Here is a 20417-nt window from a genome sequence, read left to right as displayed (position 1 = left end):
CATCTGCATGGCATGTAGACACATTTATAAGCCCCTTCAAGCCTCTTACACTATGCGTTATTATTTTCCCATAATGGTCCATAGGTGACGATACTATAGATGTATAGGATGCTGCCATCACCATAGCAACAGGGAGAGGCACTTTGTTTTGCTGAGTGAGATTTCTATGAGTATTTTTGTTTTTCTCTCTGCCCTCCCCACATCATTATAATGACTATAGGGTAACACTGAGCCTCCGAAGCCACCATTGGTCAGGAGCTCTAATACTAATGCTCGGTGAGGAATATTGCTAGCTGACAGGATGTATAATGAACTCTGGTGGAGACGCCAGTAATTGACTCTATTACTGGGAAAATCACACTGTGCCAGTGTTGGTACAATGTATCAGGACTGAGGGCAAGTAGCCACATTCATTACATTCTTGTGAGTGAATGTTTCACATACATTTTGTGCTGATACAGCGATGTCTGTGCGACAACAGTGGGGATTGCTGGTATTAATCCATCAAATACATAATTACATCTCTATAGACTGGGGCTGGTATAGGTCCGTAGCCTTCTCTGGTAGTCCGCCTGCTGTGATTGGACTATGGGCTGTTACTGCATGCTGGGAAATGTAATTCAGCAATGCAAAAAATACATTACAACTCCCAGCATGCTCTGCACAAGCAACGGCATTCATGTAGGTATAGCGCGGCAATGCTTATAAAGGAGCTGGTCTTAAGAGCTTGCAATCTGATGCCATGAGACAGAAAGGGCTGCATCATCTGAAGCATCCGCAGACACTAGACTCAGATCCAGGCAGATCATGTGCTGCGCTGATCTGACATGCAGCTAGATAATAACTGGAAACTAGATTCTAAGCAAATGATGGGCTTTTATCAATGCAAGATTTAGGCCTCTTAATGTGGGTACACCTGCATGTCACCGGGTTTCCAATAAGCTCACTATTCTTTTAGAAGAGCTCTTGAACTGTGCAGAGCCTACAATTTCCTCAATGGCCGCTGCCTTATCTTGATATGACCCCTTGTGTTAGGCAGTAGGGGTCCCGGAAAAAGGGATTCAAAAGATGGATCAAGTTCCTGGTCATCTGTCATTTGTCTGACACTCAATCCTCCTTTCTACAATCCAGGGATCAGTGAACTAGCAGAGAAAAGTTTCACTTTGTTGAGATAAAGGCTTACAGACTGTTCATTGTAGCTCATTTAGATGGCAGAGATAAGTGCTCCAGGCAGCTGCCTCAGGACATCTGATCCTCTCCAGTATTAAGTTATGGCAGCGGCTCATAATGGCACAACTACTTAGCTTTTTTATGGTAAGGAGCAAAACAGAGAAGCCAATCACCCATGCCACCACCTGAGCATAGTCGCTCATAAGTTTTAGGAGTGTGGCTACCAAGTGACTTCTCATTTCTATAGTCTAAAAAAAAAGCAACAAGAAAGAAAGATTTCCAATATAAACTAATTTACCATTTAGTGGCAGGTTTGTGGTTTAGGAGAGCACAGAGCTGATGTAATCACCAAAGACAAAGTAACTTTCACAAGAGTCATTGTTCATTATCTGAAGAACCAAATGATCCCACACTGCCATATAGCGTCCGCAGGAATTCAGGGTCTTCCAGTACAAAACTACAAGCCGGGGTTATAAATACAGCATCGTCTGTACTATGCGGCAGAGCTTGCACTCTAAGGAAAAGGATTAAATAGCAGCCACTGGGATGGTCGCTCCTGGAGAGCCAGGCAGCTGAACAAACCATAGAAAAGCCCTCCACATCCACCCCCGAAACCCGCACAGAGTGAAAAGTTCAAAGCTGGAGAGATCCAACATTGTACAAAGTTCTAGGTGTAAGCGCCGGTCACACTGAATGTCACTGTAGCCTCTGCTATCTACTATAAATATACAGTACCACAAGACGGCTCAGAGGAGCAGGTCGTCTCTGTATATTTGTGTTATAGCAGAAGATAACATGAAGTACTATTTATTAGCGCACTGCAGCCCTGGGCTAGCAATATCCCAAAGACAGGAAGTCTCCACATTGCTTTTTATTAAAGACAACATCTAATAACGATGTGATTCTTTTTTTCTAAAATCAGGTATGACTTTTTCCCTACATTACACCTTTCTACCACTTGGGGCACCATCTCCATCAGCTTCAAGTAATGAATCAGGAAAAACAGAGAGAAAAGGCTCCATGGAAACTGAGTAGTCCTGGTCCATTCAGACAATATTGTGCGACACTGATGTCATGCTGTCACATTGCATCTCCTGCTTTCCTGTGGAGTTGCATGGTGACCTGCACCCAACCGGCGTTCCACATTTCATCGGTTTTCTGGCTCTGGTCACAAGTCGCATGTAACTCACTTGCAGTAAAACAGCAATGGGAAGATACCTGGCTTGATAGCAAAATCACAGCTGTAAAATGGTAGCAAGTTGCAGTCTTTTCTGAGAACTGCCGTCATGTGAAGGTGTTATATGATACGACTGTTCAAGATTTTTCTTGTGCAAATCCACAGCCACAAAATCTGCACTAAGGCCGGGTTCACATTAGCGTTTGAGTCTACATTGTGGTGCTGCGGACTTTTTCCATTAGCTCCGCCTACTTCCGCATGCGTCCTGCGTACCTATCTTTAACATTGGGTACGCAGGGACATGCGTTGTATGCGGATGCGTTCGCGTGCGTCGTTTTGACGTGACCTCCAAACGCAACATGTTGCATTTTCTTGCGTTCAGAGGGCACGTCAAAACGATGCACGCGAACACATCCGTATGCAACGCATGTCCCTGCGTACCCAATGTTAAAGATAGGTACGCAGGACGCATGCGGAAGTAGGCGGCGCTCAAGGAAAGAAGTCCACAGCACCACACTGCGGACTCAAACGCTAATGTGAACTTAGCCTAAATGGTACAGATTTCACTGCTGATTGTATTCTGTGGATTTGAGATCCTCAGCGCCTCTCAATTTTCTCTACAGTGTGAACAAGAGATCTCATAAAATGTCATCAAGAATGCAAGTACAGTACCCCTGTGCAACGCCATCACTTTTAGTTGCTCTGACAATGAGTGCAGAGAGACTATGCTACACACTGGGCAACACAGATGACAAGGCTAGATGCTAAGCCTCATTCAGATTACTTATTTTCATGTATGAGAAAGAAAACTAATGGAAAACTTTTCATCACTGTTTTGGGTCAGATATTAATCGGTGTTTGGTCCAGGAGTCAGTTTTTACCATTAGTAATTTTCTTATAAGCAAGAAAAAAAATTCTAATCTTCTACCCATTACAATGTTGTATGGGTGATTTTGCAGATACACAGTCCATAAAAAAGGAAATGCAAACAGCTACAGACTAAAATGTGTACTTGTTCTACCTGTGAAAAACATGGGACAAAATACATTTGTGAAAACGGACGTAGGAATGAGGCCTAAATTAGGAGCAAGGCTCCAAACTGTTGACACAGGCTCTCTGTTCTGATCATTGGTAGCGGCCTCAGCAATGGACAACCCAGCTATTGGACACTTAATCCCTTAGCTGCTATTCATATAGCAAGGAGCTACCTAAGGTAAGCCTGGGCCACCACACATTATCAGCGTTTATTTACCACCAGCTCTCCCATCATAGGCGTTTATTAAAAGATAGTCCCCAGGTACTCAATTTGTGAATGATTCCATATGGAATACTTCTTCACCCCACATTTACTATGTATCTATGAGACTCTTCAGATAATGGCTGAGAACAAAGATGGTCTTCAATTTCAATGCTCAGTACGGTAATTTATAGCAGTTTGATTCATTCTAGACTATAACCGCAATGAGATATTGTGCCCGAAGGTGTGTGAGGTGGGAATCTTTATAGTGTGCGATATATCACTCACTGACTACTAGAAGATAATACATATATGACTCACAAATTTACCACATATTTATGCGTCGTTGAGTAATGGTGGAAATGGTGCCAGCTACACATGCCTACTATATTGCTCATTCTTGGTTTTCGCTTCACTGCGAGCACTTGGCTCATCCTCCACCACAATGTCTAAAAATCGATCCATATAGGTTCCAACGTGCCAACGTACAGTCATATGCTGTTGCTGTTGGCCTCAATATGACACGTGCGCATGTGACCTGTATAGAGTCATATTATGGTCCTCCATGGGACTATTGAGTCTTTGCTGCCTAGAAGCAATGCTAATACTACAAGCGAGGATCGAGCATGCCACAACTGATTTCCTAGATTTCTTGGGAATGTAGAAGAAACAAATGTGACTGATCTGAGACATATAAAAGTATAGCATCCATAATACAGTGACGTATATGAATTAGCTTTGTATTATATTGCATTTCTAAGCTTGACTGAAGCTGTCTGCACACATTGGACACATTGGACAAACCCTCTAATTTCGATGGGACCGAGAGACCATTAGAATTTATTGTGACCTCTCCACACTTTCCTGACACTGGATGTTGGTGGGAAATAAGGATCACACATCTGTTTCTCTCGGGGAGAAAGGTTGCTTTAAGTGTCTGACAGTGTCAGACTCACGTCATCCCCCTGAAAACACAAACTTACTCAGCCGAGCCGGCCTCTAGTGTCATTGGAGAATCTGGAAGAAATCGGTGTTGGCCAAACACTCAAAGGGCAGATGGCTATGTAATGTGTATGGCCAGTTGGGAAGGACAGGGTCAGTGAGTGAAAGCCATTCCATCTGTTCAAGAAATTGTCAAGGAGTTTCAACAAAAAGCAAATCTGCTTCATCATTAAGCAATATAGAAGTGAGGGATGACATGTTAAATAACTGGGTACATTTACTATTCTAGAATCTGGGAAAGCTGGGTGACTGCCCTATATAAGCAGTTATTACCGTATTCCATATACCGTAACTAAGGAATGGCTTGAGGACAGATGAGGAAAATTCAAGGACTTAAAAATGCAATCTATAAAGAATTTTTGTTTTATGGACATATTATAAACAACCTCTCTGACAGTAAATATTTTGCAAGAAAAATTGATCAATGACATCCATCCAATAATGAAAAGTGCCTGACCTTCTCTAAGAACAGAAAAAAAAAAAACATTTTAGGAGATAACACAGAGTCCTGCATGTGTTGTTCTTGAGAAATCTTCCATGTAATGTTTGTGTGTGTGATGCCAGAAAACTCAATACAAACATACAAATATTTAATTAAATCATAGTGTAACAACCAGAAAAACACAACACAGCGTTACAGAAGTTTTCATTGGAAAGAACCCTTCAGCCTATTTAAAGTCGAGGGTCTTAGAAGTGTAGATACAACTTGTACACAGCTTGTCAAGCAAAGCTGAGGGTGCTGAGCAATGTACGGACATTGACAGGCAGACTGGATAGGATTTAACGGGGTTGTCCCAACTTTGCAATTAGTCGGAGAATCCTGAGGGAAGGAGATAACTTCCGAAGTTAGGACAATCCTTTCTGCCACTTGTTATACAGCTCCTTGACAGATTGATGCGTCTCCATGACGACAGACTACAACATAAACTAAAGTAGTCTGATTCTGAATTCATATACTTATTGCAAAAGTAGCACATGTGTGAGTATGAGCGAAGTGCTTACATTGAACAGTGGATCAGAGAGGTTCACACCACCTTAAAATACCTGATGTCTTTCACATAACTACATGAATACCCTATGTACCGGTACATATTACTCCAGGTGTCTGAAAAGTTTTGTGTTGATAGACTAAGCATGAAATAATTGAAATTAAAGCCATAAAATCCGTAAACGCTAACAATTACTTGCTAATGGTTCCAAGTAGCAACTATTTTTTTGTAAGAGCGCACAGTAACAAACTAAAGAAATTTACAAACAGCAGTAAAAAGTTAGTGAATATGTGTGCACATGACCACTGATCCATTCACTTCAATGGGTCTTTGGGAGCAGTGCACATATATGACCACCACTCTGTTCATTTCTATTAACCCATGGGAGCAATGTTGTGCATACATGATTACACCTTTATAATATCTTTATAGCAGATGCAGCTGAATTTTTATCTTGTAGAGCACCAGATCTCTTGCACAGCCATTTCTGCCACTAGAGGGAGCTACTGAGCTTACTGTATACATTGAGCTAAATAACACAGAATACTCCTGAGCTCCCTCTAGTGGATGCATAATGTTATTTAAAAAGATTATTAAAAGCAAAAAAAAAACAGATTACATTTGGTACTATATAATAGATGTAAGCTTAATACAATGCAAATATATGATCATTTCTGGCTTGGTTTCTCATGTTTATTCGGTGTTCTCCCTATATAAAAGATTTTGGGCATGGAAACCTATAACTCACAGCCAGCAAGAATGTGTTATGTCACCAGCCAGGAGAGTATTAAAAGCGTTATAGATCTCAATGTCATTAATAACACGAGCCACGTAGCTGGGTGGCTGCCAACCAACAGAAATGAATAGCACTCTGTTGCTTTAGGGTAAGAAGTCCCAGCAGAGACCCCCATATACAGTAACGCCCGCTGGCTGGCTGCTTTTTGTGGGATGGTATAGTGCTAAACTCACTTAAGCTATGACTGGCACTGCATATGCCTAATTGCTGTAAATCTCTCTTCAGCCCAAGATCAAAGACCTTTAAGTGTCAGTCGCCTGGGACTTTTGGTCCAAGAGTGACAGCATCACGCCACCTTTGGCATATCTTGCTCCAAAACATCACCAACATTTAATATCACCTCGTTAATGGGCAGAGGCTTGGAACCTTCCTTGTTCAGATCCCTTATACATGTACCATTTTTCAGGAGGATGGAGTGAAGGATTGTGCTTTAAAAGTTAGCCGATGTGACTAAATCTAGGGAGGCTTTCCCAAACCAAGAAATGTTGTTTTCTGTTACATTAAATTCTTTTCTTGTTGATACGCAAAATATAGTATATATTTTTTCCCTTCTACATCAATTAAAAAAAACTACTATGTACTTGATTTGAAGATAATCTGCCCATGAGATACAGAGTTATTCATAGTTTCACATAAAAAAAGAAAAAGTATAGTCTGCTGTCATCTCCCAAAAGTGCTCTTGGTGAACATACTAGTCTAGTATGTCCCGATTCTCAAGTCCTGTAAATTGACAACTTCTCTTTTTGAGCCAACAGTTCTGCTACATCATCAGCTTTCTGCAATCAGTATAGATGCTGGAACTTCCTTCTCCTAACTTCCCTGTATACACGGTTTCTGCCATTGAAAAAAGGTTTGAACAAACTGAAAGCCTGCTTCTCTGGCCATATGCAGGTTGCCTGAAAAGCAAGAGCAGGGAGAGAGAAAGACCCGCCTCTACTTCCTGTAGAGACAAAGACCCGCCTCTACTTCCTGTAGAGACAAAGACACGCCCCTACTTCCTATAGAGAGATAAAGACCCGCCCCCACTTCCTGTAGAGAGACAAAGACCTGACCCTACTTCCTGTAGAGACAAAGACCTGATCCTACTTCCTGTAGACACAGACCAGACCCTTCTTCCTGTAGAGACCAAGACCAACCCCTACTTCCTGTAGAGAGATAAAGACCCGCCCCTACTTCCTGTAGAGATAAAGACCCGACCTCACTTGTAGAGATAAAGATCCATCATTACTTCCTGTAGAGACAAAGACCTGCCCCAACTGCCTGTAGAAAGACAAAGATCGGCCCCTACTTCCTGTAGAGACAAACATCCGCCCTTACTCCCTTTAGAGAGACAAAGATCTAACCCTACTTCCGGTAGAGCAATAAATACCTGCCCTCACTTCCTGTAGAGATAAATATCAGCCATTACTTCCTGTAGAGAGACAAATACCTGCCCCCACCACCTGTAGAGACAAAAATCCGCCCTTACTTCCTGTAGAGAGACAAAGATCAGCCCCTACTTCCTGAAATCAGCCTCTACTGTTACAGAGGGATAATACTTGACAACAGGCAATGTGCAGAGAATTAGGCTGGGTTCACATTGCACTATGGCAGTCCGTTAGACTACGTTACACCGCGGCATAACGCGGTGTAACTTAGTCCTCTAACACCGCCATAAGACTCCAATGTCGGACGCATCGCTAGCGCACGCCCACAATGGGCCTGCGCTAGCCAAGTGCCGTCATTGACTGACGGACCCTGAGACGCGGGCTTCAGCGTTTCCGGGTCCATCACTGCTAGCGCAGATAGAGCTAGCAGATGCTCTATCTGCGCTAGCGATGTGCCAAGGTCGGCACTTGCATTACAGCAGCCCGTTAACGTATGTGTTGAACGGGCTGCTGTAACGCAGTGTGAACCTAGCCTTAAACAGAAGGGGCTTGCACTTTGGAGTAATTTTTGGCCTGAAAATATCATTTTAAGTTAAAGTAAATTACAAAATAACATGTCGGATTCTTCATCATTCCAACACTATCTGTCAAGAAAGATTTAGCAGACCCCATAAATATAAGCTAGTCTCTAATGTTGATTGAAATTGATGGGTTTTGGTTGACATTTTGTATGTGCACCGGCCTCTTCATTGCTCTTTCTAATTTTCTGTTTAAGAGGTTCTCTTAAAAAGACCTCTGTCTTAGAGTACCGTATATCAGTCTCCCAAATGTGTTCCCTTGTACCAGACCACATTTCAATTGTCACCATAAATGTGGCCACTGCAGTTTAAATAGCAGGTCAGAAAAGGCTTCCTTGAAGGCAAACCAGTCAGCTTTGAGTGAAATGGGGGTTGTCAGGGAGAATTGTACTTCTTAAATTCACAAACCTGGGGTATCAGGATGCACATCATTCTCAGTTCTTCCCAAACTGGGAACTGCTTCAGTAAATGCTACAACGAACGAACAGAGAAAGAAGCCAATTAGCTTTTATAAAATGGTAAAATTATTTCTGGAAGCCTTCACATATATGCATTTGTAGTTGGCAGCAGTGACTTTTCCGTTAATTTGAACTGCACAGAAAAGTATGCACTTTACTTTAGCCATTTTTTATAGGGTCCCTTTAAAATAATGAGAAGTAATACATATTTCATGTTTAGTAAGATTTTCTACAATTTCAGCACTTGCTCAACTACAAAAAGCTAAATGCAATATGTTTAGTAATTAAGTTACACAGCACCTTCTATGAAGAGAGATTTCCTAGACAACCACAATCCCACAACGAACTTAGAGCTATCCCTTTTCCCATCTTGCCGTTAGTGGAATTTACAGTAAGTCGCTGGTAAATGGAAAATGAAAATCATTCCAGGGCCAGAGGGCTCATAACCCAAAACAGACCCAGACGGCACCAGCATGTCCAAAAAACTTCCATCAGACTTCAAATGCGTTCACCATTCGTGCCTGTGGCAATACCTTACTATGTACATAAGAGGGGGTGTTTAACTCCAGGACTTCTTAAAGAAGACGAAAAAATAATCAATCAATTGCAGCAAAATGATTTACTATGACGGGGTTAGCAACCTTGCATCCCAGTGCTCGATTGTAAAGATTTCATGGAGGCAAACATTTTCCAAAAATAATAGATGCTCTTTTTCCACTAATGGGAAGAATGGCTGCTTTGTACCCATGTTATTTTACACAGAGCTCAGTAAAGTAGCACCACACTGACACCAATAAATAAACACAGTTGGACGCTTTATTGGTGAATTCAATGAAAATTTCTCACACTATAATGGTCTAAGTGTAGTGATTGCCAAATGCTCAATTCCACTTAGATACAATATTCTTAACCTTCTCCTTATATAATGAATGCTTCTTGCAATTTTATTGTAAAATTAAAGACATTTGCGCTACCCAACCATGACCACTAGATGCGCTGTCTCCCATAAACAACAATGTGACTGTGAGAGCAAATTCAGACTAAATATTGATCTTTGAACTGCTATAACTTTGGAATGAAGAACTTTCCAGAAATGGCAGATGGCACATTAAAGTCAGCAGGAAGAGTTTTATGATGCTTCTATTTTCAGAAAATAAGTGCTACCATCCTTTTAACATTGACAGAGTAAAGAAAAGACCCTATTCAGTGGAGAAGTATATGAGATTTTCCGATGCCCTGAATGTTATCATTAGTATATCACATTGCGGGATTTCACGTCAGTTTCTTTACACTGTACTATTAATGTCTTGTCCGCTCTTTTATAATGGTGGACGTCTCCATGTCACTTATGAAGTTTCTTCTCATGAGTACATGGTAGCGACCTGTGGTTTCATTTGCTAAATTGTGTATTTTTCACACCCGCATGACACAACTTCTTATTAACTGAAATTATAGAACACAGGCAAGGACATATTGTGCTATTTAAAAGTGAAGGAATTAATTGTAAAGTAAAACTTTATTAGTTATTATTTATTATTATTATTTATTAGTAAATGTTACGGAGTACCAAGAATGGGAAACACATGCTGCTTGTGGACTTAGGGGGCTTTCTCATATGTAATTTATTTTATTCGGATTCTCCCTCCATGACTCTTGGGCCCATCCACCACTTGTTTATCAAAGCTTTTTCTTTAGTGGGTGGCATGTACTGGATCATAGTCATACCAACCAGTATTAAAGGCAATAGGACCCTCCTGGGTTTTCCCACCTTTTCCTAAGAGACTCCTTGGAACCACATGGCTTCTGTGTATGGTATGGTCCCCTTTATCCGTAACTTGTATGTCAGAACAAACGTAAGTTGCTGCATTTATTTTAATATTTGCAATTTCCTTTACAGGACTGAGAAGAGGGCGATTATTCCATTGTTTGTAATTTTCACTTATAAACTGAAGGACAATGACATCTCTGACGGTTGTCGCTTTGTTATTCCTTGTCATTGTGGGGGAGACGTATGGCGCCAGCACTCAAGAATTTCAGAACAGTGAGGGTTCGGAGCAAGAATTCATTTACATGAACAGAGAGAGGCGATCGGCAGAATCGTCAGACAAGTGCAGCTACACGTTCATTGTGCCCCAGCAAAAAGTCACTGGGGCCATTTGCGTCAACTCCAAGGAGCAGGAGACAGTGTTTGAGAGTAGGGTGCACAAACACGAGATCGAACTGCTAAATACTGAACTTGTCAAGCAGAAGAGACAGATTGAAACTTTGCAACAGCTGGTAGAGGTGGACGGGGGCATTGTCAATGAGGTCAAACTCTTGCGGAAAGAGAGTCGAAACATGAACTCTAGAGTGACCCAGCTGTACATGCAGCTGCTGCATGAAATAATTAGGAAAAGGGACAATGCGCTGGAGCTCTCGCAGCTAGAAAACAAGGTCTTAAACCAAACAGCAGAAATGTTACAACTCACAAATAAGTACAAGGATCTAGAACACAAGTACCAGCATTTAGCCTCTTTAGCAAGTAACCAGTCTATAGTGATTGCACAGCTTGAAGAACAATGTCAAAAGGTGCCACAATCAAGGCCAATACCACAGCCAATACCACAGCCACCCCAGCAGCCGAACCGAGTGCTACAGCCGCCCAACTATAACCGCATAAACCAAATATCCACCAATGAGATACAGGGAGATCAAAACCTGAAAGTTCTCCCACCACCCCTGCCTACTATGCCAGTAGTCACCAGTATACCTACGTCTACAGACAAACCTTCAGGTGAGTGAAGTACAATGGAGGTTAAGTCAGGTGCTAAGCTTCCTGTAACTTTTGTCTTTTTTTTTTTGTGAATATATTCAGTAATTTTCAAATGGCTGCAGGAACATTTACATACTAACTCAACTGCTTTCTTTCACATTCAGCCTACATTTACAAAAAAAATGCAAGTATTTTTGCCAAGTTTGTAAAATATTTAATTATGTGTAAAATAACATTCATATATCAATTTTCAGAATTTGTGCAAGTATAGATGCCATGGTAAGGAAATGATCTATAACTCTGTCCTAGAAATCACTACAACTCTTCTGGCTTCTTGGGGGTGTATGGCCTGGCTGCAGATGAGCACTGGATATATCCCATATTGGTTTGGCAACCCCTGATTAGCAATTAAGAATAATGTTTGGCTCTTTTCTGACAGCGTTTTTTCCTTAAGTTAAACACATGTGCTGGGTAATCTATACATTTAACGTAAGGTGGTAAAGGAACCTATAAAGTGGCATCCATCACCCACTGTAAAACCCCCAAAATCCACTAACCTATCCAGAGTGGTAGACGCTTTTTTCCACTGGCTTTTTATCACAATTTTAATCACTCGTTTTGAGTCTGTAAAATCAATTATATTGATGCAAACAATGCTTTAAAGATATAACACAAAAAATGTATTGAATAACACTAAAAATAGTTGTAAATGGATCTATTTGCCCAACATGGATACCATACCATTAAGTGCCCCATAGAAAAGCTCCTGTGCATGTAGGAGATACCCTTTACAAGTTACTAAATCATTTCCACATATTCCACATTGCAGCTTATAATTGGAGTAAAAGTTGGCAAATACTTATTGGCAGACAAACATTGCAGATTTTATTTTTTTACTTCTTGTGAGATTCCACTTCATATTTTGGGTATAATTTTTCCATTACCATTAAAAGGGAATATTTAGGAAAGCATCTGTCTGAGTTTAGTGAGAGGACAGACTTTGCTTACAACAGGCTCACTGGAAATAGAAATTAATTAGGACACATAATTAAAGTCTCAGACAATTGCCAAACTCTGAACTAAGTCCAAGCGCACTGGCAAAAAAAAATATTGATGTTTGGAAAAAAGATTAAACAAAGAGCAGGTTTTAATATGGAATATTTAGACCTTGCCTGAAAGGAACAATCAGTAGGAAATGTATATATGAGCCAAATACACAAGGCAAAGAAATGAGCTCCATATAAGTATTGAGGAAAAATCCCTTGGAGCTGCCGTTGATCTTAGACAGGGACCCATGTTATAAAATCAATATTATGTGACTGATGGCTTCATATGAAGTTATAGTGCATCTTCCCAATTGCTAAGACTACATGGACTCATCTATGTTTTAGATCACCCACTTTTGGTCTAAGGGTTCCTTGATAAGCTAATCACACATCCTGATGCTTGGATCTGAATCTGACAAGTGTTCACTTTCCCCGCACTGCCCATTCTAGGTGAAATTAACCATTACATGTTGTCTATTGAAAGCAAGTAGAAGTTGGGTCAACCAAAGAAAAAAAATTCACTTCATAGCCTCTCTGATTAACAGATACAAATGCTTGACTGGTAACCTCTTCTAAATTACTTCCCTAAAAGGATTTTTTTTTTCAGGAAGATATACAATTTAATTCTGCTTTTCTTGTTTGTTTTTTTTACATAGTAGACAGAGTAGAAGGCATGGTTGTAAAGGATCAGACTACTGTGTCTTCCCACCCCCATCACATCCCATATAACATGCCTCTTCAGACCCATTCTGCGGATTCTGGAGATCATTGAAAATCTAAGGTAGTTGGGTAAACAAAAAAAAACCCTCTTAGTCCTTCTTCCCACTTTCACATTTCCAGCATGTGTGGTATCTATTTTCTTTCACGGATACCTCACGTACCCATTATAATCTATGATGCTATGCACATGTCCGTGTTTTTACAAGGACTGTGTGTCTGTGCAAAACACATGGAGACATGTCCATTTTTTCCAGTAGGATGAATGATAAGTGCCGATATAAGTCTATGGGCCCGTGAAAAACACGTAAAGCACAGGGATGGCGTCCGTATGCCATCTATGTGCTGTCAATGTTTAACATTGCAAAGTTAAGGAGAAGCTTTGCAATTTATTTCTTTATTTATCCATACTGGAAAAACACTGATGACACTGATGGTAAAAACGGACACTGATGACACACTGATGGAAAACACTGATGGCATTGGTACCGTTCTTCACGTATGTGTTATATACGGATGTGTAAAGGGGGCCATTTTGGCAAATTAAAGCTAGTTTAAAGACGTGTAAACTGTACTAGGGATCTGCACTAAAGATCACACTGGTGCACTCTCCTAAAAATTGGAGGGAGAGTGTGCCACTAGCTTTACTGATGCATAGGTCAAATTCATCATTAAAAAAAAAAAAAAAAAGGCAAAGATTAAACCATTGTAAGATGTCGCAATAATAACAGACTCCAATGTTTTTAGCTTCATCCCTTCTTGCTTGCTGTTCGGGCTCTGGATGCATTTCATATAGGCAATGAAACTGAATAAAGCACCGAATGAAGTCAGACAATGAGGACATACTTTCCACAGCAGACTAATCCCTTCCTCATCCAAAAAAATACCCCCTGAAGGATCTTTATGCAGCTGACGTACATGGAGATCCCGGCAATAAGCCTTGTATAAATTGCAGAGGTTTGTGTGCAGTTCCAGCGATTTTTCCATTTCCAGTGCAATTACCAGATGCCTTTGGTGTGAAGATATCCGTCCACGTGGACTGACCTCAGCTGCAGTGCTTCTCTAGAACTCCAGGGACTAAGATTACCAGAAACTCCTAGTCTCTCTCCTGAACTCGCCAAGTTTCCGGACCTCAGATCACCGTTACAATTCTTTGTTTTCTTAATCCGCAGTATAAGAAGTTATCATAATTATCGTGGGCTGCAAGGAACCCCAGGGGAAGGAGAGTTTGGCAGGAAGGGAAAATTGACCCAACAGGTTTCAAAGGTTTGACGGTGTTGACCCACAACGGGGGGGCCACAGTGTTTGTCACCAGGGCCCATGTTAAAATTTCCTACAGCTTCTAGATGAAAGTCAAGGCCAAGCAGAGCTGTCAATCAACACACTAAAAAAGTCTTTAAAGCTTTAAGCACCGTACAAAACTAGGCATACTTCATTCACAATATTGGTAATGTCCAAATCTTCAGATCATAGTGTAAGGGCTAGAAAATGCCCAAATAGCAGCTAGCCTTTGGTAGTTAGGGTCTTTTCCTGCTGAGCTTTGCAGAAATATATTGGCATTTAAAAGTTATAGGCTTCTGTTTTACAAGAAAAGAGTATACAGGCAGGACAGCATGGGATTGCAGCAGATTCTAATTGGATTGCACTCGGCCCAATGTTATTCAATGAGGCAGTGCATATCTGAGTATTTTTTCTCGGCTGTATTCAGTATGAAAAAAATTACAGAATGCTGTGATTTAATTCTGAAAGGTGATGGGTGTAAGAAAAAAAATCGGATGCTATATGGACCATCAGTATGTCATCTGATTTTTACAGATACCTTGCAATTCTATAACATAGGAAATTGTAAATGGTCCAGCAAAAGATTAATAACTGCCGAGTAAAAAAAAAAAGATTGTATACGGACAGCACACAAGTGAGAGAAGTGAGAGAAGTGAGAAAAGTGCTAAAAAAAAAAATCACCCCACTCTCCTGGATGAGAAAGTGACCGATTTATGGGATGCATTTTCAGCATGCTGCGATTGGTTTCTCATGCCAAATCGGCACGAGAAAATAATCGCTGATCTGCACTGCCCCACAGTATAACATTGGGCTAAGCGCTATCCAATAAAACATTGGATGGCACTTGGCAGTGTATGGCAGTGTGAGTGAGCACTCATTTGCAATCCCCTGCCCATTAGATGTGGTATGATCAGACCATGTCCCTGTAGGGTCAGACACGGCCATTACACAGTACACAGCAGGGCACATTTTTAGGTTTATCTCAGCACAGGAACATTTTATTTAAACACATCTGATTGTGGAAATTATTATTATTCAAAGATCTATTGATTAAAATGTCCTTTGTTCATGTGAAAATCCCTTCAATGAGGCCAAAAGGGCACTAGATAAGTGAATGGGAGCTTATGAGTATGTTTAACTTATGTGCAATCAGCATTTCTGGTGTATATGGTAAGTGAAAATGCATACACTGTAAAGGGATTGTCTGGTGCCTTTACCTCCGCATCAGGAGGTGATTAGCGCTGATGACATCGCTAATAACATATGCCTGCTGAGAAGCATGCATAATTGTCAGGTACCGTGCAATTGTCCTAGATATAGATGTGAAAACAGCAGCGGCCCAATAGCTTCCCACTGTGGAAGTGAGCGTTGCCAGACAATCTCTGGAAACAGCAGTATTTACAGTGTGATCACTAGGGAAAATACTTGTCTATCTTCGTTAGAGTCCTCCAAACAGCTAAAAACTGAAAAGGGAAGTTAAAGAGCTCCCGGACCACTTCACATAATGATTAGGGCTTGAACAGGACAAAGACAGGAGAACACTTACTGAATTATTCACACAACCCTTCACCTACCAGCCCAAACTACCAACTTTTCTATGCATATGAAGGAAAGCAATCAGCCAACCACCAGTTCAATCCTGGCTTACTGTGATGCACTAAAGAGACTCCTTCCAGAAACAGCACAACTCTTTTCCATGGGCCAAGTCTGGTGTTGTGTATCAGTTTCATTTCAGTGAAAGCTGTAATATCAGACATAGTCCACTACAAATCGCTCGGTTCACAGTGTATCCCCCCCTTTGCAGAAAAAACGGCATTGACTGCAATATTATTTTTCCCGATATTGATGAACACCTTGTCTAAACCCAACTGACACTGTAAAATGTCAATGGGTCTGTCAGATGCAGTTTGTGCCCATTTGGTTATACAAGTCACATTTAATAAAACAGACCGTAAACTGAATAAAACAATAGATGAACCTTGTCTTCATAGACACCTCACATGCTGCGGGTATGAAAGTCGTTATTATATAGCTGTGCACCACAACTTACACATGAAACCAACATAATCATGGTCAGCATGTGAAATTGTGAGCTAGAAATGGTCATTTTCCAAACAAAACCACTAAAAAAACGGAATATTTTTCTAACAGATAATAGCTGAGCTCTTAACGCTCATGATTTCCAGTAATAATAATGTAACCTGGCTGTACAAAAATCTGTGTGTTACACTCACTTTCCATGGTTCAGTGGCATTTATTTGTTGTGCTATGTCTATAGAAACTCAAAATATTTCATTCCGCACCCAAAACAATGACCTCCGACCAGGACCACACAGCGAGGTGTTATAAGAACATATACCCAGCCAAAACACATAAAAATGAAGTAGCCGTAGATGTGGCCAAGGGGGAATATTGTAAACACGTGGCTGAAACATGAAAGCAAAGCTAATCCCAAGCTTCGATTGCAGCAATACCAATGATTTCTCACTACCTAGTCATCCTCTAATACATTACATCAGAGAAAGAGGACAATGTTTATGTGGCTGTGTGCATGCCTACAGTAATATGCAGGTGTGTTATGGGTATTTCATTTTAGCTTTACACTTGCACGGGTCTAAGAGCCTGCTCCACTACATGTGCTATTCTTAAGGAACCTAGTACACAGTCTATCAGGGATTGTAACAAGTTATCCAAGTATCCAAAGGATAAGTGATAGCTTTCCGATTGCTGGTGGTCCAACCACTAGGATCCCCACCGATTCTGAAAAAGGAGCTGTCTAAATGGAGAAGGTGGGTGAGCATGCATACTACTATTACCGCTCCTTGCATCCTCCATGAGACTAAAAGTGATATCTCTGGCAGTACCATAGACAACGAATGCAGCGGTTGGACGGACGTTCAACTTTTTCTCCATTCAGAATCTGCAGAGCTACGTTCTTGGGCTAAATAAGGGTCCAAGCTCTCAAATTTCCAGCAACCAGTAAGATATCACTTATCCAATGGATAGTTTGTAACTTACCAACTTGGCACCAACTCTTTAAGGTTGACCATTCATTATAGTAGCTAACCATGGGCGGATATCCGTTCCTCCGGACTCCTAAATTCAGCTGAAGGTTTTAAGTGATATCAATGAGGAAAGGGGAATAGCCTACTGCCAGTAAGAGTCCGGAGTAGTGATGAGCGAGTATACTCGTTGCTCGGGTGGTCCTCGAGTATCTGTGAATGCTCGGAGATTTAGTTTTTGTTGACGCAGCTGCATGATTTATGGCTGCTAGCCAGCCTGAGTACATGTGGGGGTAGCCTATCTAGTTGTCGCAAATCATGGTGTAGCATCAACAAAAACTATATCTCCGAGCTGTCACAAATACTCGGGAGACCACCCGACCAACGAGTATACTAGCTCATCACTAGTCAGGAGTAGGGTTGAGCGACTTTTGCTTTTTTAGGATCGAGTTGGGTTTTGTGAAACCCGACCTTCTCGAAAGTCGGATCGCGGGAAATCGGCCGATTCTACTGTAAAGTCGGGTTCCGGACCGGAACACGAGACCCAATGCAAGTCAATGTGGATTATTTTTTACATTTACTTAATCTCTCTCTCTCTCTCCCCCCCCTCCGTGCAAAGCATATGTTGTGTTTGACTGCGGAAATCACTGCAGCCCAAACGGTGATATGGCTCTATGACGCCGCAGAAACCAGGCCAGAACCTATGTCATCACGCTGCCCACACTCCTTAATTGGCTAAAAAAATGGCGGGGAAGGCGTCATACAAAACGCGACTTTGGCGCCAAGATCGCCGACCACGTGGCCGATCCCACGCTGGAGTCGGGTCGGGTTTCACAAAACCCGACTTTGCCAAAAGTCGGCGACTTTTGAAAATGAACGATCCGTTTCGCTCAACCCTAGTCAGGAGATCTCCATACACATTAGTTGGTCAGGCGGTCCAACCAAAATGGATTTGGCTGGCGTTCATCTAGTGTGTATAGGTATCTTGGGAGTTAAGAACGGATAGGGTTACGAAGCAGATGAACAGAGGGACGGACAGCCATATAGGAAAACTAGATCCACCACCTGAAATAAAATGACGAAAGGAAGCATCACAGCTCATAATTATAAATTAATTACAATCCACTATATAAGCATTTGATCACTGTGGATTTGTACAGTGTAACCCAGGAAAATGTTCAACTTCACTTTCCACTACACAAAGGGGAACGTTGAAGATGAAAAGTCTCAGACAGGTGTTTTGTGGGACATTATTACTAAGGCTTTACATCCTACACCGTGAAAACATTATTATTTTTTGCAATAGGCTGATGTCACGTGCACACAGCATTATATTCACAGCATAGTGTAAATCTAAATAGGTTTACTGTAATATTCTCACGAGCAAGCCAAATACATTAGTTCTGTTTCACTCAGCCGCTGGAAATTCATTCCAGACGCAGGCACCATGCTGTTCTATTGAGCTCTGTTTTGGGACATCACCCATGGACAGAATGAGCGAGGAAGGGCAGATTATATAACTCAATCTGCCAAGCGGCAGCTCAGGGGCCCGGAGCCACAATTGTGCTATGAATTTCCTGCACACATTAGTGAACAGATGGGTTGTCCCGGAAAGGACAAGATTAAGGAGCCAATTTTCTTTTAAACACTTCGACGATTATGCTGCCGTATAAAACCTACATGACCTGGAAGGAAGCTGCCGTTCAGGTTGCATCAAGCTGAGACCAGAAATATTTTATGGCAAATTTTAGTACAAGCATTAGTAGCCCGACAATGAAATATGGGGCAATACAGGAAAAAAAAGGTATTATTAATAAGTTATAAGAAAAGATGTAAAAATAAACTGCAGGTGTTACATATGGCAGTCAACCTGGATTTAAAGGACTCCGAACCATAAAAGCAGATAGCGTCTTGGACATCTTGAATATATTACTCCTTTTAAAAATGTAAACTTTTAAGACGCATTGTGTACAAGACATGTCTTTAGAAAACATACATATTCTTTTTTTGGGGGCAGGTGACCCTTAACTTTCATTATATCCTTCTTGTAGACTCACACTGGAAACATGCCAACCCTGATGTGGTGCATAGGGCTGGCTAAAGAATGAAACAAAAAACTATGTTATGGAATAGGGAAAAAAAAGAATGATAACATCTGGGAACCTGTCAGCAGGATTGTGCATAGTGACCTACAGAGAGTGTCAGGTCGGCGCCGTTATACTGAATAGAATGATACCTTGGTTGATGAAATCCATCTTGTGGTTGTTTTTTAATCCATATTTTCAGTTTTTAGTTAACGATATCCTTGTGTCCTAAGGCGGGGTTGGTCGATGTGGTGCTTTGATTAGATATTCAATAATGCAGACTGCTGACAGGTCACTGATCCCTCACTGACCTGCCCCCTAGTTTGCATAGTGAATATACTAATGTATGTATTGAAAAAAAACATGTCACTTCATCAAAATGGCAGTGGTACGCGATAGATGCTAATGCACAGGCACAGCCGACGGTGCCATTTTGATGATGATTTCTGTTTCTTTTCAACACAGCAATATAATAGGCACTAACCGACAAGTGATAGTGCGCAGGCGCTGCCATTTTGATGAAGTGACATGCTTTTTCAAATAAGGATTAAAAAACAACCACAAGATGGATTTCATCAACAAAGGTATCATTTTAATCAGTATAACGACGCAAACCTGACACTGTGTGTAGGTTACTATGCACAATCCTGTTGACAGGTTCCCTTTAAGAGGTTGTTTTATTCATAAATAAATACTACTTTAGGGTCTTTATATTATGGATAAATGTAAGTCTTGGAAAAGGCACTTCGGCCCTGTTAACA

General features: G+C 41.1%; 2 protein-coding genes across 34 annotated transcripts in view; one reads left to right on the top strand and one right to left on the bottom strand.

Moving 5' to 3' along the window:
• The window catches only part of RALGPS1 (Ral GEF with PH domain and SH3 binding motif 1), a 1054187-nt gene that overhangs the window by 490370 nt on the left and 543400 nt on the right, over window positions 1–20417 (bottom strand). The window lies entirely within an intron of this gene.
• The window catches only part of ANGPTL2 (angiopoietin like 2), a 40731-nt gene that overhangs the window by 862 nt on the left and 19452 nt on the right, over window positions 1–20417 (top strand). Inside the window, exon 2 of the mRNA XM_077284249.1 lies at window positions 10672–11547. Within this exon, the coding sequence (XP_077140364.1) occupies window positions 10731–11547 (817 nt within the window). The 5' untranslated portion in view covers window positions 10672–10730. The remainder of the gene's footprint in view (window positions 1–10671; window positions 11548–20417) is intronic.

Source organism: Ranitomeya variabilis, chromosome 2 (genome assembly GCF_051348905.1).
Source record: "Ranitomeya variabilis isolate aRanVar5 chromosome 2, aRanVar5.hap1, whole genome shotgun sequence".
Taxonomy (NCBI): domain Eukaryota; kingdom Metazoa; phylum Chordata; class Amphibia; order Anura; family Dendrobatidae; genus Ranitomeya; species Ranitomeya variabilis.
The sequence above is the reverse complement of the archived record's forward strand: the minus strand, read 5'-3'. Positions and strand labels throughout refer to the sequence as shown.